The sequence below is a fragment of the Stegostoma tigrinum genome, chromosome 11 (assembly GCF_030684315.1).
Source record: "Stegostoma tigrinum isolate sSteTig4 chromosome 11, sSteTig4.hap1, whole genome shotgun sequence".
NCBI classification, from domain to species: domain Eukaryota; kingdom Metazoa; phylum Chordata; class Chondrichthyes; order Orectolobiformes; family Stegostomatidae; genus Stegostoma; species Stegostoma tigrinum.
In genome coordinates, this window is record NC_081364.1 from 20,667,027 (window position 1) to 20,694,755 (window position 27,729).

Genomic DNA, 27,729 nt, shown 5'->3' on the forward strand with positions numbered 1-27,729 from the left:
ACACAGGATTGAAGCTCATAAATCCCATGTGGGACATAATATTTACTATGTATAATTCACATTGGCTAGAATGCATCCTACTGGAGATGGCAATTCTAAGGATGTTTTTCCTTTTCCTCAATGGCTGTTCTATCTCCTAGGTACCATCTAACCCTAGCCGTGAAGTTGAGTTCATCTACTGAGCACAAAAGAACGTGAGTAAGAGTTCTATGGAAGTGGCCTATGCCAAAGCCAGACACACATTGTCAGGGTTTATGGACGGTTCATCATCAGCAATGGCTAAAGTATTGAATTCTGGAAGACCCCAAATTCTCTGACCAGTTGATACTGAAGTAAGCTGAACAGCATTGGAATGTGTAAAACTAGCAATGTCTTCCTCGGAGCACACTCTGATCCCACCCAAGTTGAATCCGCTGAGGCAGTCACATTCTGACAGGGCATAGAACATAGAGAACATAGAACAATACAGCGCAGAACAGGCCCTTTGGCCCTCGATGTTGCGCCAACCTGTGAACTAATCTAAGCCCCTACCCCTACACTATCCCATCATTATCCATATGCTTATCCAAGGACTGATTAAATGCCCCTAATGTGGCTGAGTTAACTACATTGGCAGGCAGGGCGTTCCATGCCCTTACCACTCTCTGAGTAAAGAACCTGCCTCTCACATCTGTCTTAAATCTATCATCTCTCTCAATTTGTAGCTATGCCCCCTCGTACAAGCTGAAGTCATCATCCTCAGAAAAAGACTCTCACTGTCCACCCTATCTAATCCTCTGATCATCTTTTATGTCTCTATTAAATCCCCTCTTAGCCTCCTTCTCTCCAATGAGAACAGACGCAGTGAGAAGGTTTCTGCATTTAGCAGAATTCATCAGGAAGGTGCAGAGCCCATGTTCGGCCAAGAGAGTTGCAGCAAAATTAAGATATTCCTACCTTTCCAATGGTCTCCTCTCAGGTTTGCATGCATGTTCTGAGATAGAAAGAAATCTAATGGGAGGTCATGAAGCAAGCCACAATCATCTGTTTAGCTGCTGCATAGCAGCAGATGATACATGAAACCTGACTTCTTCAAACCCCACTTGCCGTGGTCTCTTGTTCATCCAGAGATAGTGGTCATACAAGCTGCAGAATCAATAGCATGGTGCTCAAAATAATTATATGATGAACAGCTGACACACCACCTAGGAGTTCCATGTACTGACTTGTCAAAGCTTACCTGTACTTTTGACCAATTAATGAGGAAGGCAACAATTCCCAGCAGAAATAAGATCATATCTTGTTTTGCGTCATCCTGTATTATTTCTGTACCTGTTTTCAAGAAGCAAAGCTTGGAGGCATACTTTTGTAAAGAAACTCTTTTTTGAGTAAGAATACTACATCGTTTCCATTTTATGCATATACTGATTAAAGCTCATTTTGTTACAGATATCTTCAAATTTCTTCATGAGGATTGGGTGTCACTTGCCCATCCTTAATAGCCCCTTAGAAAGTGACAGTGAGCCATCTTCTTGAATCTGGAGTCACAGACAGGCAAAACTGGGTAATGATTGGGTGTTTACTACTACTGGCACTTGTAGCGGGCACCACTGCACTGTGTGGGACCAAAGTCATCACATAGGGAGATCTATTTAAGATTAAGATAGAAAAGAGTCATTTGCAGGTAAGATAGGGATGAAAACCTGAAAAGGAATTAACACAAGACTGCCAATGTTCCACTGAGTTATGTACACCGTGGCACAAAGTCATCTGGTAAACTTTACCAGACCACAGAATCACAGAATCCCTACAGTGTGGAAGCAGGCTATTTGTCACATTGGGTCCACACCAACGCTCCGAAGACCATCCCACCCAGATTCAACACTATCCCTGTAACTCTGTATTTACCATGGCTAGTTCACCTAGCTCGCATATCCCTGGACACTATGGGCAATTGAGCATGGCTAATCCACCTAGCCTACACATCTTTGGACTGTGGGAGGAAATTGGAGCAGCTGGAAGAAACTCACGCAGACACGGGGAGAATGTGCAAAGTCCACACAGACAGTCACCTGAAGGTGGAATTGAACCTGGGTCCCTGGTGCTGTGAGGCAGCAGGACTGCTCTCCCATTAGAGAGATGACTGGTTGTTCAACCAACGAGGGTCTCCATGCCTCAAGTGAGGGAAGAAGTTGAGAAGTGGAATTCTTCATGGTAGCCTCAGCCAGTGTGGGAATTGAACCCATGCTGGTGGCTGGGTCACTCTGCATCACAAACCAGCTGTGCAGCCATCAGTAGTACTTACTGGACTGCATCATCAGAGTGTGTGTAGGAGACTGATGTGCTGTCATTCTAGTTCAATTTAAAGTTCACCAATGAGTTCAGATAGATTGCAGTGCTCAAAATCATGAGCAGTGTTTAGCTTAGTATCAAGTCTTGCTGGTAGTTAACCTCTGAGGACTCTTCAGTGGTATCAGTGATGGAAGAGATTTTCTGCAGGTGTGAAATCTGTGGGCTTCTTCCATTCTGATAGTGGGGAAATAAATCTCTGACTCAAGTATGTAATTTCCCTTGCTTGAATCTTTTTCTTAGGTTCATTAATTAATCTTGCAAGGTCTGTGACATCTTGTTTTTCTAGATTGGCCAATGTTAGTTTTCTAATGAAGTGGTTGAACTACGTCAATGAATTGCAGGATAATGAGGACAAAATGCACATCTTTACTTAAGAATGAACTTTGTTGACTCTAGATAACATCATCATCGTCAGTCCCTCAGAATCAAGGATGATGTTTATCAGGTTGAATAAGTCCTCAGATGACTATGAAGCCCAATTTTGGGTCCACATTTTCTTCTTCTAATGGGGCCACATTGTTTAATGGGCAAATGAAACCTGAAGCTCTGGTTTCTACATTCCTCTGCCATCATTGTTCCAACTAACACTTCAGTTGCTGAGCCTCGAAATGGCTTGCGACATCTGTTTTCTCCTCCCTGTCAGTGGTGTCAATGTAACTGCTTTAGACCAATCTCAAGTGTATCTTTATGCATTTCCTTTGGTTACCCTTTTGAGTGTTGGCCATGGGAGATGAGAACGTAGTGAGATAAGCGATTTTTGTCCATCCAGATGCAATAGCCTGTCTATTGGACTTGGAGCAGGACAACAATTCCAGTACCTGCAACTTCATGGAGGATGTTTGTCTTAGTCTGGTGGTCTTCCCATTGATCCCCAGAATTCAGTAGGATTTCTGTTTGAAAACTCTCAAAGATCTTAATGGATGTCAGTAGATGGTCCAGGTTTTGCTGCAGTAGAGGAGGATGGTCAATACAACAGACTTACAGAGTAGGGCCTTTGGTGACTTCCAAAGATCCCTTTTGTCAAAGGCCTATTGTTGCAGTATGAAGAAGGCAGTGCCAGCACATTTGTCTCAGCACTAGACTTTGTCCTTTTATAATTTTGTGGACATGGGCTCAAATCTCACCATGACAGATGGTGAAATGTGTATTCAATAAAAAATTAGAATTAAAGGTCTAATGTTGACCACTAAATTGAAGCTGTAAAAACCTACCTGGTTAATGTTCTATAGGAAAGGAAACTGCCACCCTTACTTGGTGTGGTCTCAATGTGACTCCACAGCCACAGCAATGTGGTTGACTCTTAACTGCCTTTGAAATGACCCAGCATGCCATTCAATTGTTTCAGCTGCGTTAAAGTGAAAAAAATGAATTAAACTGGACAGAGCACCACCAACTGACTAATAAGGCACTGGAAATGACAACGACAAACATAGCACTGTTGACTCTGTGAAGCCCTTCGCACTAACATTTGGAAACTAGTGCCAAAATTGGCACAGCGTTCTCATAAACCAGTCAAGTAACAGCCCTGTACAGTTATGCTCTGGGAATCGTAATTTATACACAACATCCAAGACAACATCATCATCATCATCCTTGGATACATCTGTTGCAATAGGCAGAACAGAGCCAGAGTGTGGCTGCTCGCTGATTTCAATTCCAAAAGCTTTGATGCCCGTTTAAATGCTTTTCAGCTGCTGACTAACTAGCTCTTCCTTTTTTAAAAGTCTGTGCACTTTCTCTGTGTCTTTCTACTTGGATTCTTCTCACTGTTAGTTTCTTTGTGTTGGGAGTTAGATCCATACTGTTGTTCACCATGTTATACTGATGATAACACTTGGATACCTTAGATAGAATGCTGCCATCAAACTTCCTTCTGATGCTTGTCCATGGGCTTTCTACTAGTTTATTGTCAAAGATCAACCATGTATAAATCTTAGCAGAAGAGGCCCCAACCTCAGGTAACAAGTTAAGGTTTATTACATCGTAGAAGCCATTATAAAGGCTGTATTTTTTTTATTTTTCTGCATTTTTGACTCATCAATTAAAATCACAGTTTACGGCAACTGAAAAGGTAAAATAATCTGGTTGACTTCAGGCTTTTTGCTGCATTTTTGATTGTGGACTAAAATAGGGAAAAAAAACTGTGTTAAAAATCAAAGATTATTGAAGGATTGCTGCACTTGTCAAATACAAGTAACTTGCCAATCATTGCAAATACTGTTGACACAGCTGCTTGTTCAAACAGTAGTGGAAGACTAGTTTGATGAAGAGCTGGAGCCAAGGGGTGTGTATGAATGCAGCTTTGTCAACAACAAGGAGCTGAATAGTTTGTGGATTCGTGTTCAGTTATTGATGATAAATGGTATGAGGGTATGAAGATTTTCACAAAAGCCCTTCAACCTCTGGAGAAGTTGTTGTTTTTGGTCAGCAGCAAAAAGCCTGACGTCAACCAGATTATTTTACCTTTTCAGTTGCCGTAAACTGCAATTTTAATTGATGAGTCAAACAACTTTATAAATGTGAACCAGTTACCCTATACCTGTGACCAGCAAATGAAAGTATCTGAAGGCGGAATATCAAGGATGCCTGCCTAAAGGGCCATCTCAGTGGACTCTGTGAACAGGGACGATTGAACTGCCTTCCCAGTTGTTTACCTCCACCTGTAGCACCCAAGTGTCTTTCCCTGTCTGTGTCGGTCTATGGAAGAATATAGAGGGGGAGTTTAAAAGGTGGTTAGAGTTATAACTAGCAGGGTTATATAGCTGGAACTGTTTATGTTCAGCTAGAAACTATTTACTTGTAATAAATAATGATTATAGTCAAGTGCAGAAACCTAATCTATTACTTCTGTCAACCTGGTCTAAAAGAAAGGTAAATGTGGGTATGCTGCGAACTTCTAAAAATCTTTAACTTTTGTGTTAACTCGGGGAATAGTGGGCCTTGATTTCAAGTGCGCAACCCCAATGAAAGGTGACACGCAGCACAAGTTACATTAAACTGATGGAACAGAAGTCTACAACTGTCTAGGACTCCCCAAGACTTCTTAAGACTCCCCATGACTGCCTGAAACTCCATCCAGTGGCTCTATTATACATCAGAGTGAACAGGACTTCAGATTGAACTTTTCATCTCCATTACTTTACACAATATATTCTCATAATTTCAATTTTTGGGAAAAAAAATTCTGTTGAATTTTTCTGTCATCAGTGCTCTGATCTTTCAATACCATCCATACACTGTACCTTGGCATAAACATTTCAGGTTATGGACTTGAGACCATGCCTTCTGGCTAGGGTTTGTAATTACTGGATTTAATTTTAACTGTGTTCCTTAAGAATGTTCAAAGCTACAATATAATCTCACACTCATTTTTTCTCTTGTGTAAACTGGAACAGTTTTAGCCTTTTTACAGCCGTATTAGCCTTTTTAACTCAAGTGCATAATGCCTAATACAAGACCAAAAGACCATAAGATTTAGGAGCAGTATTAGCTCATTCAGACTGCTCCACCATTCGATCATGACTGATATGTTTTTCAACCCATTCTCCTGCCTGCTCCCCAAAACCCTTGATCCCCTCACCAATCAAGAACCTATCTATCTCCTCTGTTTTAAAAAACACTCAATGACTTGTTGGGTTGAATGGCCTGTTTCCACACTGTGGGGATTCTACAAACTCCATGCCTTGGCCTCCACAACCCATTGTGGCAATCAGTTTCACTGATTAGACCATAAGACCTAGGAGTGGAAGTTAGGCCATTCGGCCCATCAAGTCCACTCTGCCATTTAATCATGGCTGATGGGCATTTCAACTCCACTTAACCGCACTCTCCCCATAGCCCTTAATTCCTTGCAAGATCAAGAAATTATCAATCTCTGCCTTGAAGACATTTAACGTCCCGGCCTCCACTGCGTTCTGTGGCAATGAATTTCACAGGCTCACCACTGTCTGGCTGAAGAAATGTCTCCTCATTTCTGTTCTAAATTTACCCCCACTAATTCTAAGGCTGTGCCCACGGGTCCTTTTGTCTCCCTGCCTAACAGAAACAACCTCTCAGCGTCCACCCTTTCTAAGCCATGCATTATCTTGTAAGTTTCTATTAGATCTCCCCTCAACCTTCTAAACTCTAATGAATACAATCCCAGGATCCTCAGCCATTCATCATATGTTAGGCCTACCATTCCGGGGATCATCCGTGTGAATCTCCGCTGGACAGGCTCCAGTGCCAGTATGTCCTTCCTGAGGTGTGGGGCCCAAAATTGGGCACAGTATTCTAAATGGGGCCTAACTAGTGCTTTATAAAGTCTCAAAAGCATATCACTGCTTTTATATTCCAACCCTCTTGAGATAAGTGACAACATTACATTCGCTTTCTTAATCACGGACTCAACATGCAAGTTAACCTTTAGAGAATCCTGGACTAGCACTCCCAGATCCCTTTGTACTTCGGTTTTATGAATTTTTCTCACCGTTTAGAAAATAGTCCATGCCTGTATTCTTTATTCCAAAGTGCAAAACCTTGCATTTGCTCACGTTGAACTTTATCAGCTATTTCCTGGACCACTGTCCAAATCTTTCTGCGGCCTCCCCACCTCCTCAGTACTACCTGCCTGTCCACCTATCTTCGTATCATTGGCAAACTTTGCCAGAATGCCCCCAGTAAATCACCCTCTGGATAAAGAAATTCCTCCTCATCTCAGTTATAAAAGGTTGTCCCTTCACTCTAACTCCGTGCCCTGGGGTTCTACAAGTAGAAATATGTTCTTCATGTCCACTTGATCCAGACGTCTCAGTATCCTGTAAGTTTCAATCAGATACCCCCTCACCCTTCTAAATTCCATAGAGTACAGACCTACAGTGTCAACTTCTCCTCATATGACAAGCTGTTCATCCCTGGGATCAATCGTCTCAGCCTCTGACTCCCTCTAATATCAGATCTGTTGACTTCCTTTGTATCTTTTCAATGTCCCCATCATGGTGAAGTGACTGGAACTAAATACTCAGGTAATTAGCTAGTGCTAAATCAATGCTCAATCAAGTTGTCAGTACATTAACTTTACGTGCTTTGCCTCCAGTTATACAAACAGCTTGTTTGCTTTCTTTTGCAAGTTTGCATACTGCGCTGATGATTTTGATACCCATGTGTATAGTCTACAAACATTCATTTAACATTGCTGCAATAATTTTGAAATATGTTGCAAAGAGGAAACTTGGCAATTAATTTGCATGATGCATACTTCCAAATTATAATATAGATCAGAAAAACTTATTTGTGATGTTGATTGAGGGATAAATGCTGACAAGACATGAAGTGTAACCACCATGCTCTTTTTCAAATACTATCAAAGAATTTTTCAGTTCCATGCGAGGAGACATATGGGCCCCAGGTTTGGCGTCACATCTGAAAAATGGTGCCTCCAATAGTACAGAACTAGAATGTCATGTACTTTGAACTCAAGTCCTAGAGTGGGACTTGAACCCAGAACTTTCTGACTCAAAAGTCAGTACTACCTCAGCTGACACGCAAATCAAGAACTCTTTCTGCAGATTAATTTTTTCCCTTTTGTTATCCTCATGCAATCTCGAAGTATTAAGTTTTGCAATCGTTACTTAAATTATTTTACAATTGAACAGCTGCTCTAGATAATTCACTAGTGCAGATCTGTTGGAACACATTACTTTTCTTTATACTGTAAAATCTGACATAAATCACATACATTCCAATGCATGGGCACTTCATGAACAGGATTTGTGCAACTTCCAGCTTCCTTTTCTCTCATTTGACATTTGTATTATTTTTCATCAGAAAGTCTACATAATGAACCACAGAGGTTTATAATATGGAAGAAGGCTTCTTGACTCGTTGTGCCAGTATCAGCTTATTGTTTTGTAATGTTTACTACTCTTAATTTTTGCTCCCTAAAAAGCAACAGGCACTACCTCAGGCAGACCCTGTGGTCAAGTATTTCTTGCTTAATTCTTTAAAGAAATGTATCATAATTTATCTTCTCAATCTCTTAGATAACTTAAAATCCATGATGCATTGAGAATCATAAAAGACAAATTATTAGTGGAAACAGGCTTACTTTATTAACTCTACGAAAGTGCTTGATAGTTTTAAAAGTTTTATGAAATTCCCTGTCGCGTTAGTCCTAATTTCTCAAGGTTCTCGTTCATATAGTTTTCCATTTTTTAAAATCAATTTGATGAATCAGTGCTGAATGCTGTCACTGGCTTGATGATCAATCACAGCAAGGCAAAAATCATAAGCAGAAGGACTACAAATGAAAGACCTAGTTATTATTCTTTCCTCTCTGGCAAATCTCACAGTAGTCTGCCTGGTGTCGTTCTTCCACTTAAATGTTGCCTAAATCCCACTTTTCAGCTTGATAGTGACTGTAAAATAGAACTGATTACTTAGTAGGTATTGAGTGTAATATAAAGACATTGCCAAGCTAACTATCAGATAAATGTTTTTCATGTCTCATGAGCTGCAATTATTTTGAGCATAACTCAATGAGCATATTTTCCACAATGAAATAAAAGATTTCTACTGATTACAGGAAAAGGTTATATTTTTCAGTTTAACCCAAACAGGTAGTTACTTGACGAATACTCCATAGTTCACTTCTTCAATAATATATAAACTGCTATTTATATGAACATGCAAATTAAATTCCCATTCTGAAGGTTAATTTAGATCAAAATGAAAATATTTTGAAGCTGTAAAATATTAATTTTAATTATCTGTAGAAACTTGGGGAATAAAATTCGTGAAATTTATGTGCTTATTTTCACTTTTCTTTTTACAGGTGATACCTAAAGAAAAATAATGAATGTAAACAATTTTGTTTTGTTCTTCCTACTTCTCAACTTTTGTGTTATAATTGGTAAGAGGGAATTTAAGGCAACCAACAGTGGTCAGAGGAGGCAGCTCCACTCTCAAAAACAACAAGTTGGCATTGTGAATCGCAATCCAGCCAGACAATTCAACCCTAGACGTTCATTCTCCACTGCAAAAGTTCGAAACATTAATGCAGATGAAAGCACTGCAACCTTCCTGGATTCATACATAGGTGTTGATGAAACTGAAACCAACTACAATGTATTACCAGGTTAGTGACAAAAAGATAACACAAGTATCTTTGCATCCACAGTTATACCCATTAAAATAAAATTCATCACAGTTCAAGAAAACAAATTGTTGACATTAACCATTTGAATATTTCAGTTTGGAAATCCTGGAAACTGAGAATATCCCATCAGAATTATTCCAACGTCAGTGGTTTACCCATTTAAAATAAAAATAATAAATGCCAAGTATAAATATGTACCATTCAGAAAATTTGAAATTTGAAAACATCACTATAACTCAGCCTCTGATGAAAATGCATCAGATCAGTTCAAAAATATGTTATGAACTATTGGAAATGATAGATCACTAACTATAATCCCTAAAGCTATAAATTTTGTCAACTGCAGTAGGTTCATATTGATCTGGTGTTTTCATATATGCATACATTTCACATTTTCATATGCATACTGTTGTCAGATTGCTATTGGTACATTAAAAACATTTTATTTTTATAAAACCTTTGGTGACTACTTGGGTTTAAACTGAAATCTTGCAGAAACAGATGGCAGTCTCTCCAGCAACTATTTCCTGATCAGGTCACCATAACTCCACCAGGACAGCAATAATACTGTACAGTAAATGAGAACTATAAGTGGATTTGTTTCCCTTTTCAACAGTATATGCTGATCTGTTCACCAGATACCCCTCATGCTTCTTAATTTCAGTGAGTACATGCCCAAACTACTCAACTTCACCTTGTAAGAAAATCCCTCTATACTGGAATCAGCCCAGTCAACTTTTTATGGACTGCCTCCAATGCAGGTATATTTTTCCTCAGATAAGGGGATCAATACTGATCATGGCATTCCAAGTATTGTCTGAATAGTGCATTGTATAATTTTAGAAAGACTGCCCTTGTTTTTAATACTGCAGTCTGGTTGAAATAAAGGCAAATATTCAATTTTCTATTACCTGCTGAACTTGGATGCCAAGTTTTTCTGATTCAAGGCTATCAAATTCCTTTATTCTGCGGCTTTCTGCAGTCTTTTTCCATTTAAATAACTTTCAGCTCTTCTTTTCTTCCTTCCAAAATGCATAACCTGACATTTCTCTACATTATATCCCATCTGCTGAGTCTTTGCCCACTCACTTCTCCCTCTGCATACCGTATATCATCCTCACCATTTGCTTTCCTACCTATTTTTGTGTCATCCACAAACTTGGCTATAGTACTTTCATCTTTCTCATTGAAGTAGTTTATACAGTAATTTTGGCCCCAGCATTGATTCTAATAGCACATCACTAGTTAGAGGTTACCATCCTGAAAAGGCACTCAACTCTTTGTCTTCTATTAGTCAATCTTCTACGCATTCTAATATACTACCTCCAACACCATGGGCACTTAGCTCATTAAGTTGCCTAATATGTGGCACCTTATCAAACACATTCTGAGAACTGAAATATATTACATCCACTGTTTCCTCTTTATCTATCCTGCTTGTTATTTCCTCAAAGAATTCTAATAAATTTGGCAGGCATGATTTTCTTTTCATGAATCCATACTGACTCTACTTGATTATATTATTTTTAATACTTTTCATTCATTTGTGGGATTTGGGTGTCACTGACAAGGCAAGCATTGTTCATTTCTCAATTGCTCAAGGACATTTAAGAAGCAACCACATTGCTGAGAGATAAAAAAAGTGTGGAGCTGGATGAACACAGCAGGCCAAGCAGCATCTTAGGAGCACAAAAGCTGACATTTCGGGCCTAGACCCCTCATCAGAAAAGGGGGAGAGAGAGAGGGCTCTGCTGAGGGTCTGGAGTCAAATGTGCAACAGATTTTCTTTTCTGAAGGACGGTACTATTCCAGATGTGCTTTTTACACCCTTTTTAATAGTTTCTGACATCTTCCCAGTGACAGGAATCGGCTTATAATTACCAATTTTTTTGTCTCCCTTTTTGAATAAGGGATAATATTGGCAGTTTCTCAGTCCTCTGGGACTTTTTCAGGATCTAAGATTCTTGGAAGTCTACTAGCAGTGCATCTACCATCTCCATTGCTACTTCCTTAAAAACCTTAGGATACAACTCATCAAGTTTGGAGGACTTTTGGCCTTTAGTCCCATTTCTTCCCTGGTCCTTTTTCTTCTGTGACTTCTTAAAATGTATTTCCTTTCCTCCTTTTGCCTCTTGATTATTTTTGGAACACAATTAATGTCCCCTGTCATGAAGACTATTGCAAAGTATTTATTCAAATCTTCTCCCATTTCTTCAGCCTCATTCTCCAAGGGTCCAAGTTTTCTCAGGTCTTTCTGTTTATATATTGGCCTCTATCTTGCAATTTGAAATAAACTAACTGGATACAAAACTTGCTTGAAGGTAGAAGACAGAGGGTGTGGCAGAGGGTTGTTGTTCACACTGAAAGACTGTGACCAGCAGTGTGCTGGGTCACTTATACAAATGATTTGGATATGAATAAAGGAGGTATCGTATGCAAGTTTGCAGATGTCGCCAAAATTGGTGGTTAAGGGACAATGAAGAAGCTTATCTCAGAGTACAACGGGATCTTGATCAGATGGCGCAATGGGTTGAAGAGTGGCAGATACAGTTTAATTTAGATACATTGTTGTATTTTGGTCAGGCAAACCAGGGCAGAACTTACACAGTTAATGACTGGGCCCTGAAATGAGTTTCTAAACAAAGAGGCCTAGGGGTGCAGGTGTATAGTTCCCTGAAAATAGAGTCAGAAGTAGACAGGGTAGTAAAGAAGGCATTTTGCACATTTGCCTTCATTGAGTATACGAGATGGGAAGCCATGTTGCAGTTGTATAGGATATTGCTGAGGCCAATTTTACAATAGTGCCTTCAATACTGGTTTCTCTGCTACAGGAAAGATGTTGTTAAACTTGATAGGGGTCAGAAAGGATTTACAAGGACATTGCCGGGACTTGAGGGTTTGACCAATAGGGTGAATAGGATGGAGTTACTTTCCCTAGAGCATCGGAGGTTGAGAGGTTACCTTATAGAGATTTATAAAATCATGAGGGACTGGGTGAATAGCCAAGGTCTTTTTCCCAGGATGAGCGAGTCCAAAACTAGAGGAAATAGGTTTAAGGTGAGAGGAGGAAGATTTAAAAGAGAGCTGAGTGGCAACTTTTTCATGCAGAGTGTGCTGCATATATGGAATGAGCTGCCACAGGTGGTGGTCAAGTGGGTAAACTTACAACATTTAAAAAGCATCTGGATGGGTATATGTATCAGAAGAGTTTAGAGGGATAAGGGCCAAATGCTGGCAAATGGGACTAGATCAGTTTACGATATCTGGTCAGCACAGATGAGTTGGACTGAAGGGTCTGTTTCCATGCTGTATAATGCTTTGACTCTAAGCTCTGTCAATTTTCATATTATTTACTAGTTTATCTTCCGAGTTTATTTTCTTCCTCTATTAATTTCTTGGTCATCTTTTATTGGTTTTTAAAACTTTCCTAATCCTTTGCCTTACCACAAATCTTTGCCAAATTGTATGCTTTTACTTTTTAATTGATACCATTCCTAACTTGTTTGGTTAACCATGATCAGCTTACACCCTTTATAGAATCCTCATTCCTCACCATGATATTTCTTTGTTTTGGGTCATGAACTATTTTCTAAAATGCATGCCATTGTTCATTAACTGTTTTTTCTCCTAAATTCAGTTCCCAACTCATTTCTTTGTCAATATCCTCACTTAAATTCAGCACTGCTGTTTTCGAACTTGTTTTCAAGCTCAATGCTAAATTCTACCATCTTTTGATATTGCTCTCTGGGAAATCTTTTATTGTTAGATCATTTATTAAACCTGCCTGATTTTTGATCACCAGATCCTGGAGTTTTGATCAACAAATTTAAGAAAGGATATGTTGGCACTGGAAGAGTTCAGATAGCTGATTCCTGGGATGAAAGGGTTGACTTCAACAGAATGGCTAATCAAATTAAGCCTTTATTTAATGGACTTTAGAAGGATGAGGAAAGATCTTATTGAAGCATGCAAGATTCTGACCACTGAAAGCATTTAAAGTGCAAATAGATATTTGAAATGTTGAGAATTTGAGAGCTAAGGATCTGGTACTAAAGAGGAGTTAAGTCTTGGCACAGATTAGCATCACCTCAGAGTGATAGGGCAGGCTTGAAGGGGGATGAATGTCCTAACTTTGCTTTTGTTCCTTATATTCTTATACCTGACAAGCCATTTTTAAGAAAGAGAGAAACAAAACACGACAGACTGAAACACAAATTTGTCTCCACAACTCTCTTGGGTAGAGAGTTCCAGACATTCACCACCATCTGGGAGAAGAAATTCTGTCACATCTCAGTTTTAAATGCATGCCTTCATATTCTATAACTATGTCCCTTTGTCCAAGATGCTCCCACTGGTGAAAACATTTGAGTAGCTTTAGGAGAGACTGTTTTGAAATAGAACCATGGAACTATGTTCTGATAGAAAGTCAACCTTAAACATGAACATTTTAAAAATCAGCTACTGTTTCTTTTCCCATGTACACTTGTATCCTCCATGCACATGGCATAAAAGCCCTCTGCTTCATCCTGTCCCACAGGCCCAACCAGTCCCCCTCCACCAAAACCCTCATCTGTTTGACAGAACTCATACCTACTCTCCTCTAATTCCTCCCACTTCCTACAGACTGAGGGGGTGGCCTTCGGCACCCAAATGGGCCCAAGCTATGCCTGCCTCTTCGTAGGATATATGGAACAGTCCCTCTTCCACTGTTACTATACCCCTATGCCCCTACCTTTTCCTCCGCTACATTGATGACTGTATCGGTGCGGCCTCGTACTCCCAGGAGGAGCTTGAACAGTTCATCAACTTTACTAACATCTTTCTTTCCAACCTCAAATTCATCTGGACCATCTCTGACACCTCCCTCTCCTTCCTAAACCTTTCCATCTTCATCTCTGATGACCACCTTGAAACTGACATCTATGTCAAGCCCACCAACTCCCACAGCTACCTGGACTCATCAACCTTCCTGCAAGAATACGATGCCATACTCCCAATTCCTCTGCCTCTGCATATCTGTTCCCAAGATGGGGTGTTCCACTCCCGCACATCCCATATGTCCACCTATTTCAAGGACCGTGACTTCCCCTCCAATGATCAAAAATGCCCTCAACCACATCTCTTGCATTTCCTGCACTTCTGCCCTCACACCATTCCCCCAACAAAAATGAAGACAGGATCCCCCTTGGCCTCACATATCACCCCACCAACCTCTGCATTCAACGTATCATTCTTCACCACTTCTGCCACCTACAATCGGACCTCACAACCAAAGAGATATCTCCCTCCCGAGCCCTACTTGCTTTTTGTAGGGACCATTATCTCCACGACTCTCTTGTTTGCTCCACACTCTCCACCAGCCCCACCAACCCTGGTACCTTTCCCTGCAGCCGCAGGAAGTGCTACAACTGCCCCTACACCTCCCCCCTCACCTCTATTCAAGACACAAAACAAACAAGGATTTACCTGCACATCTGTCAACTTGGTCCACTGTATCCTTTGCTCCCAATGTGGCCTACCCTACATCGGTGAGACCAAACGGAGACTTGGAGACCATTTGATAGAGTATCTGAACTCTGCATACAACAAACAACAACATCTTTCAGTCGCCAACCATTTTAACTCCCCTTCCCACTCCCTGGGTGACATGTCCATCCTGGGGTCCTTCAGTGTCACAATGACACCATCCGCAAACTAGAGGAGCAAAACCTCATATTCCACCTTGGGAGCCTACAGCCTGATGGCCTAAACATGGAATTCACCAGTTTTAAAATCTCCCCAGCCCCGGCCTCATCCTATGTCCAACCCTCCCTCTCATCCCCACCTCCTTGACCTGACACAACCTGTCCATCTTCTCTCTCAACTATCCATCCCAGTGACCAATCCCCACCACTCCCTACTTGCACTCACCTATTACCACCCCAGCTCCCTTCCCCCTCCCCATTTCTGAAGAAATGTCCTGTCCCGAAACATCAACATTCCTGCTCCTCTGATGCTGCATGACCCGCTGTGCTCCTTCAGCTCCACACTGTTGTCGACTGGTTATTTTACATACCTTCTAATAAAAAGCAAGAGAAGGTTATTGAGACACAAATTATTATTCTATTTCACTTCATTCAGATTGTTACAGTATACTACTAAAACCAAAACTACTATTTTAAGCCACTCTCAATGTAGGTTACATTACATTCTTGCCAACACATTTGTTAACTGGGATAACTATCAATTCCAGGAATCACTGAATTATTCAGTGTTCCAACGCTGAAGCGTTTAAGAATTATGTACCATATTACAGCTTTGAATAATGCAATATCTTCCTTTTTTAAAAAAAAATCACATCATTAGGTAGACAAGGACGTTGCAAAGCAAATGGAATGATCATGTATGACAAGGCAGTTTGGTCTCCAAAACCGTGTCTGACCTGTCTGTGTTCAAATGGAAACGTGATCTGTGATGAAGTGAACTGCCCCATCTTAAAATGTACGAGGACCAGAATACCCACAGGAGAATGCTGTCCAATTTGCATTTCAATTGGTATTTTCTCTTTCTTTTATTCAACCAATTTTATTCAGTTATTTAATCAAAATGAAAAATAATTATGCAAATTCTTTTGACAGGGTGGTTTTAGGTACATGCTCATACTTATAAACAAAATGCTTTGAGTAAAAATACTTACCATTGAAAAATAACATTAATGAGCCATTGAAACATAGTATTAATGAACCATTTAACATGGTTATTTCAAAGATTGTTCCAAAATAATTGAGGAAAATTTAAATACTTGCTCAGAAAAAGATGTTTTCCATTAACAGCTGACACATGAAATGATGACTTATGTGCACACTGCAAAATATAAGAACCATTTCTGTATTTCAAAAGCTCAATTGGATATTTGCAACTCAACCTTCCATAGCTAAATTCAATATTTGCTAAATATACTTTTATTGTTTTAAAAAAAAACAATATACTGCTTTAACTGCTTTGTAGCTCTTTCACTTTAAACTGCTCCATGATTTCTGTATCGAACCTACTGTGGGCTAAATTATTACATTCTTCTCCAACAAGAACACTATATCAGCTGCTTAAAGACAACAATCATACTTGCACATACTTTATGAATACGATCATCTGAAATAAAAATTTATGCTGAATAGTAATACTGGAATTTAGTTTCGACATTTATATTCCTTATTTTTATCCTACTGAAATCACCTAAGCTCTTTGATTGGATTATAATTTTATTTCCTCTTCACATACCCTGACTATTATTTTATTATAGATAGAAATAGCTATAAGACAAATAACACAGTCAAGAATGTACAGAAAAATGGTGCACATTAGTCATTCATTTTATCACTAAACCCAAGAAAAATATACTTCATGCATGAAACCACTGAAACAATTTCAAGAAGTTTCCCTTTGTTAGACATTTTGGTTTATTTATTTTGTTTTATTATTTGCTGGAATTTCATGAATTATGACTAGACTCCATGCCTTCTTTCCCATTTCGTTAGTGATTTTGATCCCCAATTTTGATTATTCAATGTTTAGTTAACAATCTTAAATTTTTATGGTGATTCTACAGAGCTAAATGATCCAAGTGAAATTTATCATCCAGTGATTCCTGGTAATCAAGCTATGCAAATAAAACAAGGAGAACCAAGGACAGAAAACCAGAAATTAGAAGAAGGGTTACCCAGAAAAGATGAGGAACTAGAAAGAAAGCGAGAAGAGAAAAAGAAAAATGACAAAGAAGAACAAAGGGAACTTGGAAAATCCTATCATAGAGAAGAAAAGCTACAAGAAATGGAAGAGGAAGAACTTCAAAAACTGCAGGCAGAGGAACAGGAACATTTACATGAAGAAGTTCAGAGGAGTAAAGAAAGGGAAGAAAATCAACAACTTGTAAACGAAGTGAGGAATCTCTCAAAAACTATACAAGGGGGAGAAGAACAGGGGAATAATTATGATGGATATGTTGATTATGTTGAATATAATGATCACCAAGAGAAGGAAGAGGAGAAGCAATTGAAGGAACAAGAGGAAGAGGAGGAGAAAGAAGAGCAGCAAGTGAAAGAACAAGAGGAGGAGGAAGAAGAGCAGCAAGTGAAGGAACAAGAGGAGGAGGAAGAAGAGCAGCAAGTGGAGGAACAAGAAGAGGAGGAAGAGGAGAAGCAGGTGAAGGAACAGGAGAAGGAGGAAGAGGAGAAGCAGATGAAGGAACAGGAGAAGGAGGAAGAGGGGAAGCAGTTGGAGGAACAAGAGGAGGAGGAGGAGAAGAGTGAGAAAGAGAAGGTAAAAGAGGTGATAGAGGAGCAACTGGAAGTATACAAGGAAGAAGAGATAATGGAGAAGGAGGATGTGGTGGAAGAGGAAGCAGTAGTTGATGAAGCAGAGGAGCAAGATGAGCAACAAGAGGAAAAGCAAGAGGAGGCAGAAAAGGTGTTTGAGGAAGAGGAAGAAAATGGCTATGCAGATGTTTTTGAGTTGTCTTTATTTCCTTCCATATTTGAATCAACTCCAGTTCATTCAGGTGAAGAACCCCCAGAATTTTCTTTTCCAGTTGGCTGCGAGACCACAGATATCACAATAAATTGCAATAATGCCAAGTTAATCCAAATACCTCCACTCAGTGATCTGGAGATTACAAATCTTTATCTTGCAGGTAATCAACAATTTCTTACCTATGTATTACATTTTAACAATAATTATTTAATTTGAGAAAATGGAATTGTTTAAATCATTTCTGACCCATCAAAAAAGGAAAGAAATAGAATGGTAAATATTTATTAAAACTTTTTATGTCAATCGCATTTATAACTATGGCTATCAGGTCTGCCATTAATGCTGTTTCACTTGGGATACCTTCAAGATACTGAGAAGGAATCAAGGTACTTTGACAAAAGAACGTAAGGCATCTTCTAACATTAATCCTGATGGGTATAAGTATCCCCGGGTTGACATACAAGCGCAGTCAAAAAATTATGTTCGCCTATTAACATCAGCATTAAAAAGAGAACTCCTGTGCAGTTCTTATCATTAAATGTTGCAGCTATCCCATGTGGATTTTTACGCAACTTTCCATCTGATTTTGGCAGACCAGGTGTCATTAAAACTGCTATTGTGATAATTCCGTGTCATTGCACTGTAGTAAAAGTAAATTACATATAATTTGAAATAAGCAAGGTAAATAGAATAACAAACAAAGAATTTAGTGCTGAAGTATTAATTTGCCAATTCATTGAATTATGCCATTTCGAATAACGAGTGCATACTATTTCTCAGATAACAAAGTGTGGAGCTGGATGAACACAGCAGGCCAAGCAGCATCTTAGGAACACAAAAGCTGACGTTTCGGGCCTAGACCCTTCATCAGAAAAGTATGGGAGAGAGAGGGTTCTGAAATAAATAGGGAGAGAGGTGGAGGCGGATCGAAGATGGATAGAGAAGAAGATAGGTGGAGAGGAGACAGACAAGTTAAAGAAGTGGGGATGGAGCCAGTAGAGGTGAGTGTAGGGGGGGGGAGGGTGTGGTAGGGAGGGAAGAGGTCCATCCAGGGAGGACAGACAGGTCAAGGAGGCAGGATGAGGTTAGTAGGTAGGAAATGGGGGTTTGGCTTGAGGTGGGAGGAGGGGATAGGTGAGAGGAAGAACGGGTTAGGGAGGTGGGGACGAGCTGGGCTGGTTTTGGGATGCAGTGGGGGGAGGGGAGATTTTGAAGCTTGTGAAATCCACATTGATACCTTCGGGCTGCAGGGTTCCCAAGTGGAATATGAGTTGTTGTTCCTGCAACCTTCGGGTGGCATCATTGTGGCACTGCAGGACGGCCAGGATGGACATGTCATCTAAGGAATGGGAGAGGGAGTTGAAATGGTTCGCGACTGGCAGGTGCACTTGTTTATTGTGAACCAAACATAGGTGCTCTGCAAAGCGATCACCAAGCCTCTGGTTGGTTTCCCAATGTAGAGGAGGCCACAACGGGTACAGCAGATGCAATATACCACATTGGCAGATGTGCAGGTGAACATCTGCTTGATGTGCAAAGCCTTCTTGGGGCCTGGGATGGGGGTGAGGGAGGTGGTGTGGGGGCAAGTGTAGCACTTCCTGCGATTGCAGGGGAAAGTGCCAGGTGTGGTGGGGTTGGAGGGGAGTGAGGAGTGGATAAGGGAGTCACGGAGAGAGAGGTCCCTCCGGAAAGCAGACAAGGGTGGGGAGGGAAAAATGTCTTTGGTGGTGGGGTCGGATTGCAGATGGCGGATGTGTCGGAGGATGATGCATTGGATCTGGAGGTTGGCAGGGTGGTATGTGAGGACGAGGGGGATTCTCTTTTGGTGGCTATTGTGGGGGCGAGGTGTGAGGGATGAATTGCGGGAAATGCGGGAGACACGGTCGAGGGCGTTCTCGACCACTGCAGGGGGGATTTTGCGGTGCTTGAAAAATGAGAACATCTGAGACATATGGGAGTGGAATGCCTCATCCTGGACGCAGATGCAACGGAGGCGAAGGAATTGGGAATAGGGGATGGAATTTTTGCAGGAAGGTGGGTGGAAGGAGGTGTATTCTAGGTAGCTGTGAGAGTTGATGGGCTTGAAATGGATATCGGTTTCTAGGTGGTTGCCTGAGATAGAGACAGAGAGGTCCAGAAAGGTGAGGCATGTGTTGGAGATGGTCCAGGTGAACTTGAGGTTGGTGTGGAAGGTGTTGGTGAAGTGGATGAACTGTTTGATACAAGAGAGTTGCAGTGGGAGAGAGATCTACGAGAGAGATCTACAAGAGAGTTGCTTTTCTCACTTCACATTTGTACTTAAGCTGATATGAATAAATAAGTTGTTGAAAGATACTGCCAACTGCACTGTGGCTCAGTGGTTAGCACTGCTGCCTCACCAGGGATTCCACCCTTGGGAAACTATGTGGAGTTTGCACATTCTCCCTGTGTCTACATGGGTCTCCGGTTTCCTCTCACAATCCAAAGATGTGCAGGGTAGGTGGATTGGCCATGCTAAATTGCCCATAGTGCCCAGGGACGTTTAGGTTAGGTGGGTTAGACATGGAAAAATGCAGCGTTAGGGGAATGGATCTGGGTGGGATGTTCTTTGGAGGGGCGGTGTGAATGTGTGGGCCAAATGGCCTGTTTCCACACTCTGGGGATTCTATGATTCTATGATTTAAAGTAACTGATTGATGAAACTAGAGAAAACAGCATATTCCTTTATGTTTTTTTCTTGTAAACAGTAATACCAGAATGTCAGATTGATGCAGTAAAGTCATACATTGAAATATTAGACTCGGAGTAGATTACAGATTCACGGCTCTGATTCTTCACACAGGAAAGCCTTCATCTTAATCATGCTATCAGGCACAAATTAACAAATATAAAAGCTGCCAGTTTGGCTATCTGTCATTTCTACTTCTTATAGCAGATGCATGGGAGCGTGTTTGTTTGCAATGTTCTTAGGTGAAGAATGATCTATGGTACAGAATGGACAAAACGGGGAGAAAATGCAAATCGAATGGAAAAAGTGATTGAAAAGCTTGAAGAAAGCCATTAGTATAAAATTACATGTTACATAAAATATGAGCCCATGGTGTTGGAAGTGGTGTATTGGCATGGATTGAGAAAAAGTTCATACTGCAAGAAATAGCAAGAGGAGATTAAGGGTTCTTTTTAGGTTCTAACCAGTGGGCTTCCACAGGGATCACAGCTGGGATTGCAGCTGTTTACAATATATACTAATGACTTGGAGGAAGAAAACAAATATATTGTAGCCAAATTTGCAGACAGCATGAAAATAAACGGAAAGGCAAGTTGCGAGAGGGATACAAACAATTTATGGAGGGAATAGATTGATAGATTAAATAACCAGACAAACCATTGGCAATTTTAGACTGACGTGAGGACAAATTTCTTCTCTCAGATTGCTGGGACTCTGAAATTTCTTGCCATAGAGAGCTGTTGGGGGCAGAGCCCTTGTGTATATTTAAGGCAGAGATAGATAGATTCTTGACCGATAGGGGAATCAAGTGTTACGGGGAAAGGGCAGGAAAGTGGACATGGCGAATGTCAGATCAGCCATGATACTATTGAACGATGCAGCAGGCTTGAGGGGCTGAATAGCCTGCTCTCATTCCTATTTCTCGAGCCATAGAGTAATACAGCATGGAAACAGGCCCTTTGGCCCAACTTGGTCAATACTGACCATGGTGTCCCCACTTAGATAGATTCAATTGCCTGTATTTGGTCCATATCCCTCTAAATCCTTCCCATCTATGTACCAATCCAAATTTTTTTTAAAATGTTGCTATTGTACCTGCCTCAACTGCTTTCTCTGGCAGCTCATTCTATATTCGCACCATTCCCTGCATGAAGAAGTTGCCCCTCAGATCCTTCTTAAATTTTTGCTCTATCATCTCAAACCTATGCCCTCTAGTTTTCAATTCCCCATCCCTGGGAAAAGACTAAATGCATTCTATCTGTGCTTCTCATGATGTTATACACCTCAATAAGGTCATCCCTCATTCCCCTCTGTTCCAAGGAATAAAGTCCTATCCTGGCCAAACTCTCCTTATAACTCAAGTCCTGGCAACATCCCCATATATCTTCTTTGCACACTTTCCAGTTTAACAATGTCTTTCTTATAACAGGGTGACCAAAACTGTACACAATATTCCAAGTGCGGCCTCATCAACAACTTATACAACTGTAACATAATATCCCAACTCTTCTACTAAATACTTTGACCAATGAAGGCTAGCATGCTAAATAAATGTCTTCTTTACCACCTCGTCTACCTGTGATACTATTTTCAATGAACTATATACTTTTACTCCTTGGTCCCTTTGTTCCATAACACTCCTCAGGACCTTAAAATTTACTGTACAAGTCCTACCTCAATTTGACTTCCCAAAGTGCAACATCCCACACTTATCTGTATTGAATTGCAGTTGCCAATCCTCAGCCCACTTCTCCATCTGATCAAGATCCCTCTGTAATTTTTAATAACCTTCCTCACTATCAACAAGATATCCTAATTTTGTATCATCCCTCATCCATAAACTTATTAATCATGTCTTGTACATAGCATCCAGATCATTTATGTAAATAATACATAACTAATGGCACTTGAACCAAAGGGAGTCCAATATCCTTACGGGGAGGTTTGCTAGTGTTACCAGGACTGAATACACAAAATGTTGACTGCTCCTTTCCTCCAGATGCTGCCTGACCTGTTGTGTTCTTCCAGCCTCCTGTTTGTCTACAATGAAAGAACAGTAGGATTGGCAGTTCAATGTTCCAGAATACGGAAACTGCAGGTATGACAGAAGTACAAATAAGCGGGGAGGGGGAGCTGCTCTTTTGATAAGGGAGGACATAACAACAGCACTTGGAAAGGATATTCTTAAAGGGTCATCAAATGAGGTCATATGTTTAGAAACAAGATGGGAATGGTCACTCTGTTGGGATTATATTATAGACCCCTAAATAGCCAGCGGATACTAGAGGAACAGCTGTGTAGAGAGATTGCAGATACCTGTGGGAATAACAGAATAGTACTCGTTGGAGATTTTAATTTCTCCTGTATTGACTGGGCTACCAAGGTCCGGATAGAGTGGACTTTGTCAAATGTGTCCAATGTTTCCTCAATCAATACATAGACGGCCGTGCTCAGGAGGGTGCAAAACTAGACCTTCTCCGGAAACAAAATCAGGCAAGTGACTGAAGTGTCAGTCGGAGAGCACTTCGGGTCCAGTGAACATAACTCTCTTAGTTTTAATATAGTTATGGAAAAAGATAGGACACAGGTCCACGGGTTAAGGTTCTGAACTGGAGCAGGGACAATTTGGGGCCATTAGGTAGGATCTAGCAGAGGTGGATTAGGTGAGTCTGTTTGAAGGAAAAGGAATAACTGGCAAATGGGACGCTTTTATAAGTGTGATATTAGGAGTCCAGGGATGGTATGTTCCTGTTAGGGTGAGGGGAAAAATTGGTGGTCATCTTTCAAAATTCTGTTCTGGAGTAGCACTTACAGATTGATAAATGTAACTCCACTATTTAAAAACGGAGAGAAAAAAGAGAAATACAGACCAGTTAGCCTCATATCAGTATTGAGGAAAATGTTGGAAATATAGTATATATTGTTTGGAAAATATTAACAGGATTGGACAAAGCAAGTCTGAGTTTATGCAAGATCAGTCATGCTTAACAAATCTTTTGGAGATTTTTGAGGATAATAACTAGCAGAGTAGACAAGGGAGAACCAGTAGATGTGGTATATTTGTATTTTCAGAAGGCTTTTGATGAGGTCTCTTCTACGATGTTAGTGGGAAATCTTAAAGTATACGGTACAGTAGATAATATTAGCACAGATCAAGAATTGGTTGATAGGCAGGAAACAGAGTGGGATGAAATAGCTCTTAGTGACACGAAGTAGTTAGTGGATTAATGCAAGAATCAGGGCTCGGGCCCGAGTTAAAATACATATATATGACATGGATGAGGTAATTAAATACAACACTTTCAAGTTCGCTAATGACAACAAAATTGGAAGGATTGAGAGTTCTGAGGAAGAGGCAAGGTGGCTTCAGATGATTTAGACGAGTTGAGTGAGTAGGAAAACACAGAGCAGTGGCAGTACAGCGTGGCTAAATGTGAAGTTGCACATCTTTGGTGTAAAAACGGAACAGCAGTAAATTATTTAAATTGGGAAAAGTGAATACAAAAAGTGATCTAGGTGTCAGTGTCTATGAAATCAGATAGGCAGGTGCAGAAAACACTTAGGAAAGCAAATGGTATATTGGCCTTCATTGCAAGATGATTGGAGTTCAGAAGTAGAATACCATAGTTGCACCGGATTTGACCATGACTGGAATGCTGCTGCAGTTTTGGTCTTCCCATGTAAGGAAGGATGTACCTGCTACTGAGGGAGTGACTGTCCATCAAGGAGAGGTCAATTCGATTGGGCCTGTATTCGCTAGAGATTAGAAGGATGAAAGGGGATCTGATTGAAACATATAAAATTCTAACAGGGTGCTGGTCATAGTCATTTAAATGCTTGGTGCATTCAGGGTCCAAAGATCCACATCCAACCAATCCAGGATTACCAATTAGTCAGTCAGGGAACCGCACAGAAATCACTGTGAGTGCTGGTGCATCCTCAATCAAGACTATCCTCCCAAATTGGTCTGGTGAGTTGGCCATGGTCAGTCCTCGGCGTTTAGGCTCTACACATTAAAGGAGGTTATCAGGGCAGCCCAGAGTTGGGAAGTCAGTGTCAGAATTAGTGCCTGTACACTGAAATACAGAGAAGGCAATCACTGTGGAGGATGCAACTCTATAGTATCGTATCGTATCGTAAGTATCGTATGGAGCCAGTATAGCATGGAAGTGCACAGCACTTAGGTGGTCATCATGATTCTGGCATCAGTGTCGGGGGTTCATTGGATAAAGATGTTGACCATAGCTTTGTGGTAGGGCTGGGACACAGCAAGAAAGTTGGGGATATTAATAGCTAAATAAAACAGTAGGATGGGAACGTGGGCAGGCTCCAAGCTGATGGAGTTGACAAGGATTATAATGCAGATTGGACATGAATGTTGTGGGGGACTCCTAGAATATCAGGCAGAGCTTGCCACTTTCTCCCTTAAGCACAATCTAGGAAGCCTTCTGTCTTCAACCAAATCTCAACTGTGCAATAAATATAGCTGCCAGCATACTCAAAAAGTGTGAGAAGTAAGGTTTCATTTTGCTTTCGTTAAGACAATGAAACTACTAGTGCATGATATGATGCACTTCAAGGGCCAACTGCATTAATCAGGCACTCAGCTTCGAAATAAACATGTTCCATCACAAAATTCGTTATGTACACCAACCACATATATTAGAAATCCTGGCAACAAGCAATCTTTGATGATAATAAAATAATTCGATTATTCTCTGAAGCAAAAAATGATCATAATCAACCTTTAAATGTATCATCTCTAGTTGAGCATTTCCAAACATTATCCAGTGGTCTCATAATCTACACAGTACTTTCCTCTCACATTGCACAGTAAGAATGTGAGAATGTGCTTTTCTATGAAATGCTGCATTTCTTAGGTAAGTGGTGGATGTGGGAGGGAAACAAGATTTCCATAATCAAACTGCAATTGAGCAATAAAACGTATGTTGCATATTTGTGAAAAAGACCTAACATGTCAGCGGACTCTGTGGAGGCATCTTCCTCTCGGTGACGTCTATGCCATACTGTACTGAGGCCTGTGGCAAAGTCTTATTTGATTGCTGCGACTGCTGATAAGTTGCACTATTAAGGAGCTGATTTGTTTCTGATATTCCCTACAAAGGTTCATTAGAACCATCCCAATGGATTCATCTACAGTAGGTGTTAACACTGCAAGCCAAGCGTGTAGCAATTTGTTGTCATTTCCTCCAAATGAGCAAAGCGCACTGCTGCCACTGAATAAGGCGGTTCTGAGACACCCTCACAGAACTGTGCCATTGGCTGGAGCAGGTTTGCGAACTGAAGAGTGGGTTGCTATTGTATCCTGGTGGCTGTCAAAATGAGAGCAGTACTAAATTTCTATGTATCTGGTTGCTCTAAGGATCCACTGGGAACTTCGTGGGATCTTTCAAACCTGAATCATATCAAGGCTGTTATCGATGCAATTTGGGCAAGATCATGCCATTCTATCTCATGTTCCTGTGACAAAATCAGTGCTACAGCTTGGGCCCAAGGCTTTGATAAGATAGCTAGCACAACGTACTTTAGATTTTACATACAATACATTCAGATTTATCATAACGTATTTGAATTCATGAATTGAAAAGAGTTCCATTCAGTCAATGTCCAATTCACCTGTGATCATTACCACCATATCTGAGTAGTCTGCAGCAGGAACACTTGAAGCTGCCATAGTGCCTAAATTGTTGATAAACTTTCAGTTGCCTGCTTCAGTCCAAGGGCTGGACGTCTCACAAGGATGGCAGCTACGAGACGAGGGCTAATCACTTTAACCATGGATGTTGACTGCATTATCAGACTCCCTGACTGGGAGCAAGAATAGAGATAATCTAGTTCATTCTTCCTTCGGGGCCATTGTAGAGCAGGTTGACAAACATTCCCAAGATGAAGATCAGACGCTTGGATCAAATGGGATGAGAAAGGTGTGGTTTTGCAGTACACACCAGACAGTGTACTGCACAATCCTAGCATACTGCGCTGTGCAAAACTGCAGCAGGCAAGATGGGAATGTAATGAACACTGAAGAGCTGGGACAGTTCTGAGTCTTCCAAGAAGGAAGACAAGGAAACTGTATGGGACAAGCATCACTCTTACTGTGATACTCGATCTGGTTTTCCATGGCAGTCACTAACATACCAATGCAGACAGCTGGACATACACATGCCAGGCTCATCATGATACTGGTAATGTTCATGAACTCCTCCTACCTCCAATCGTGTTTACTGAGTATCTTCAACAAACCTGCCTGTGGCTCCATGTCATTTTGTGCATCTTCACAAAGTTATTGTGGCTGTTACCATGGGATTCTCTGCTGTCTGGGGCCAAGCAGCTGCCTAGTCTCTGAAAGTCCTCAGAGTGCCAGAAACCTTAGGTATTTCTTTCTCAGCCACCTCTGGAAACATTGCAGAGATGTGCTTACCAGATTATGTTCCAGTCAAATTAGCTAAAGTTTCTATCAATTTGAAAGCATCTGAGCCGGTGGAGGTGCAGCAGAAAGCCTCGTCACTGCATCCTCTGATAAATCATTCTTTCTTCCTTAGGGGTAGAGGGCAAGCTGATGCCTGGAGGGCTGTGTGTGTGTGTGTGTGTGTGTGTGTGTGTGTGTGTGTGTGTGTGTTTTGGGGGGAGGAGATGACTGGATGAAACAAGGAGGGTGACAGCCAATGGGGGAAGCTGCTGCACGGAATTGTGAGAGCGGTAGACACTGAGCCTTGCCGGGGGCTGGGGGCTGTGTACAGCAATGGAATCAAAGTGAGTTTGTGGCATATCCTTACGGAATGCAGTAGTTCATTAACCTTTTTGCGACAGTCCCATTTGTTCCTCTGGACCATTGAAACTGCATTGACCTGAGTGGCTACTTAAGATCCAGGCTGGCAGCATCTGGTTTTGTGGTCTCCTCTGGCAGTCCTGGGAAATGAGGATAGCTCTTCTTACCTTCAGGTCATTCTCAGCTATGAAGTTTGGAATTACACAGCAACATACTAATGGTGCATAGCTGGAATATAAGTATGGCACCCATGGCAAAAAA

At 40.9% G+C, this 27,729-nt stretch overlaps 2 protein-coding genes across 6 annotated transcripts in view; one reads left to right on the forward strand and one right to left on the reverse strand.

The window, feature by feature from the left end:
• cenpp (centromere protein P) overlaps positions 1-27,729 on the reverse strand; it is a 307,375-nt gene that overhangs the window by 19,162 nt on the left and 260,484 nt on the right. The gene's annotated exons all lie outside the window — the stretch shown is intronic.
• ecm2 (extracellular matrix protein 2, female organ and adipocyte specific) overlaps positions 1-27,729 on the forward strand; it is a 53,353-nt gene that overhangs the window by 2,916 nt on the left and 22,708 nt on the right. For 2 of the 5 annotated variants that reach the window (XM_059649822.1, XM_048547317.2), the window contains 4 exons: positions 141-194; positions 9,143-9,445; positions 15,812-16,000; positions 17,052-18,131. In XM_059649822.1, the coding sequence (XP_059505805.1) occupies positions 9,163-9,445; positions 15,812-16,000; positions 17,052-18,131 (1,552 nt within the window). In that variant the 5' untranslated portion in view covers positions 141-194; positions 9,143-9,162. The remainder of the gene's footprint in view (positions 1-140; positions 195-9,142; positions 9,446-15,811; positions 16,001-17,051; positions 18,132-27,729) is intronic. The other 3 variants (XM_048547318.2, XM_048547319.2, XM_048547320.2) reach the window with 2 other exon arrangements.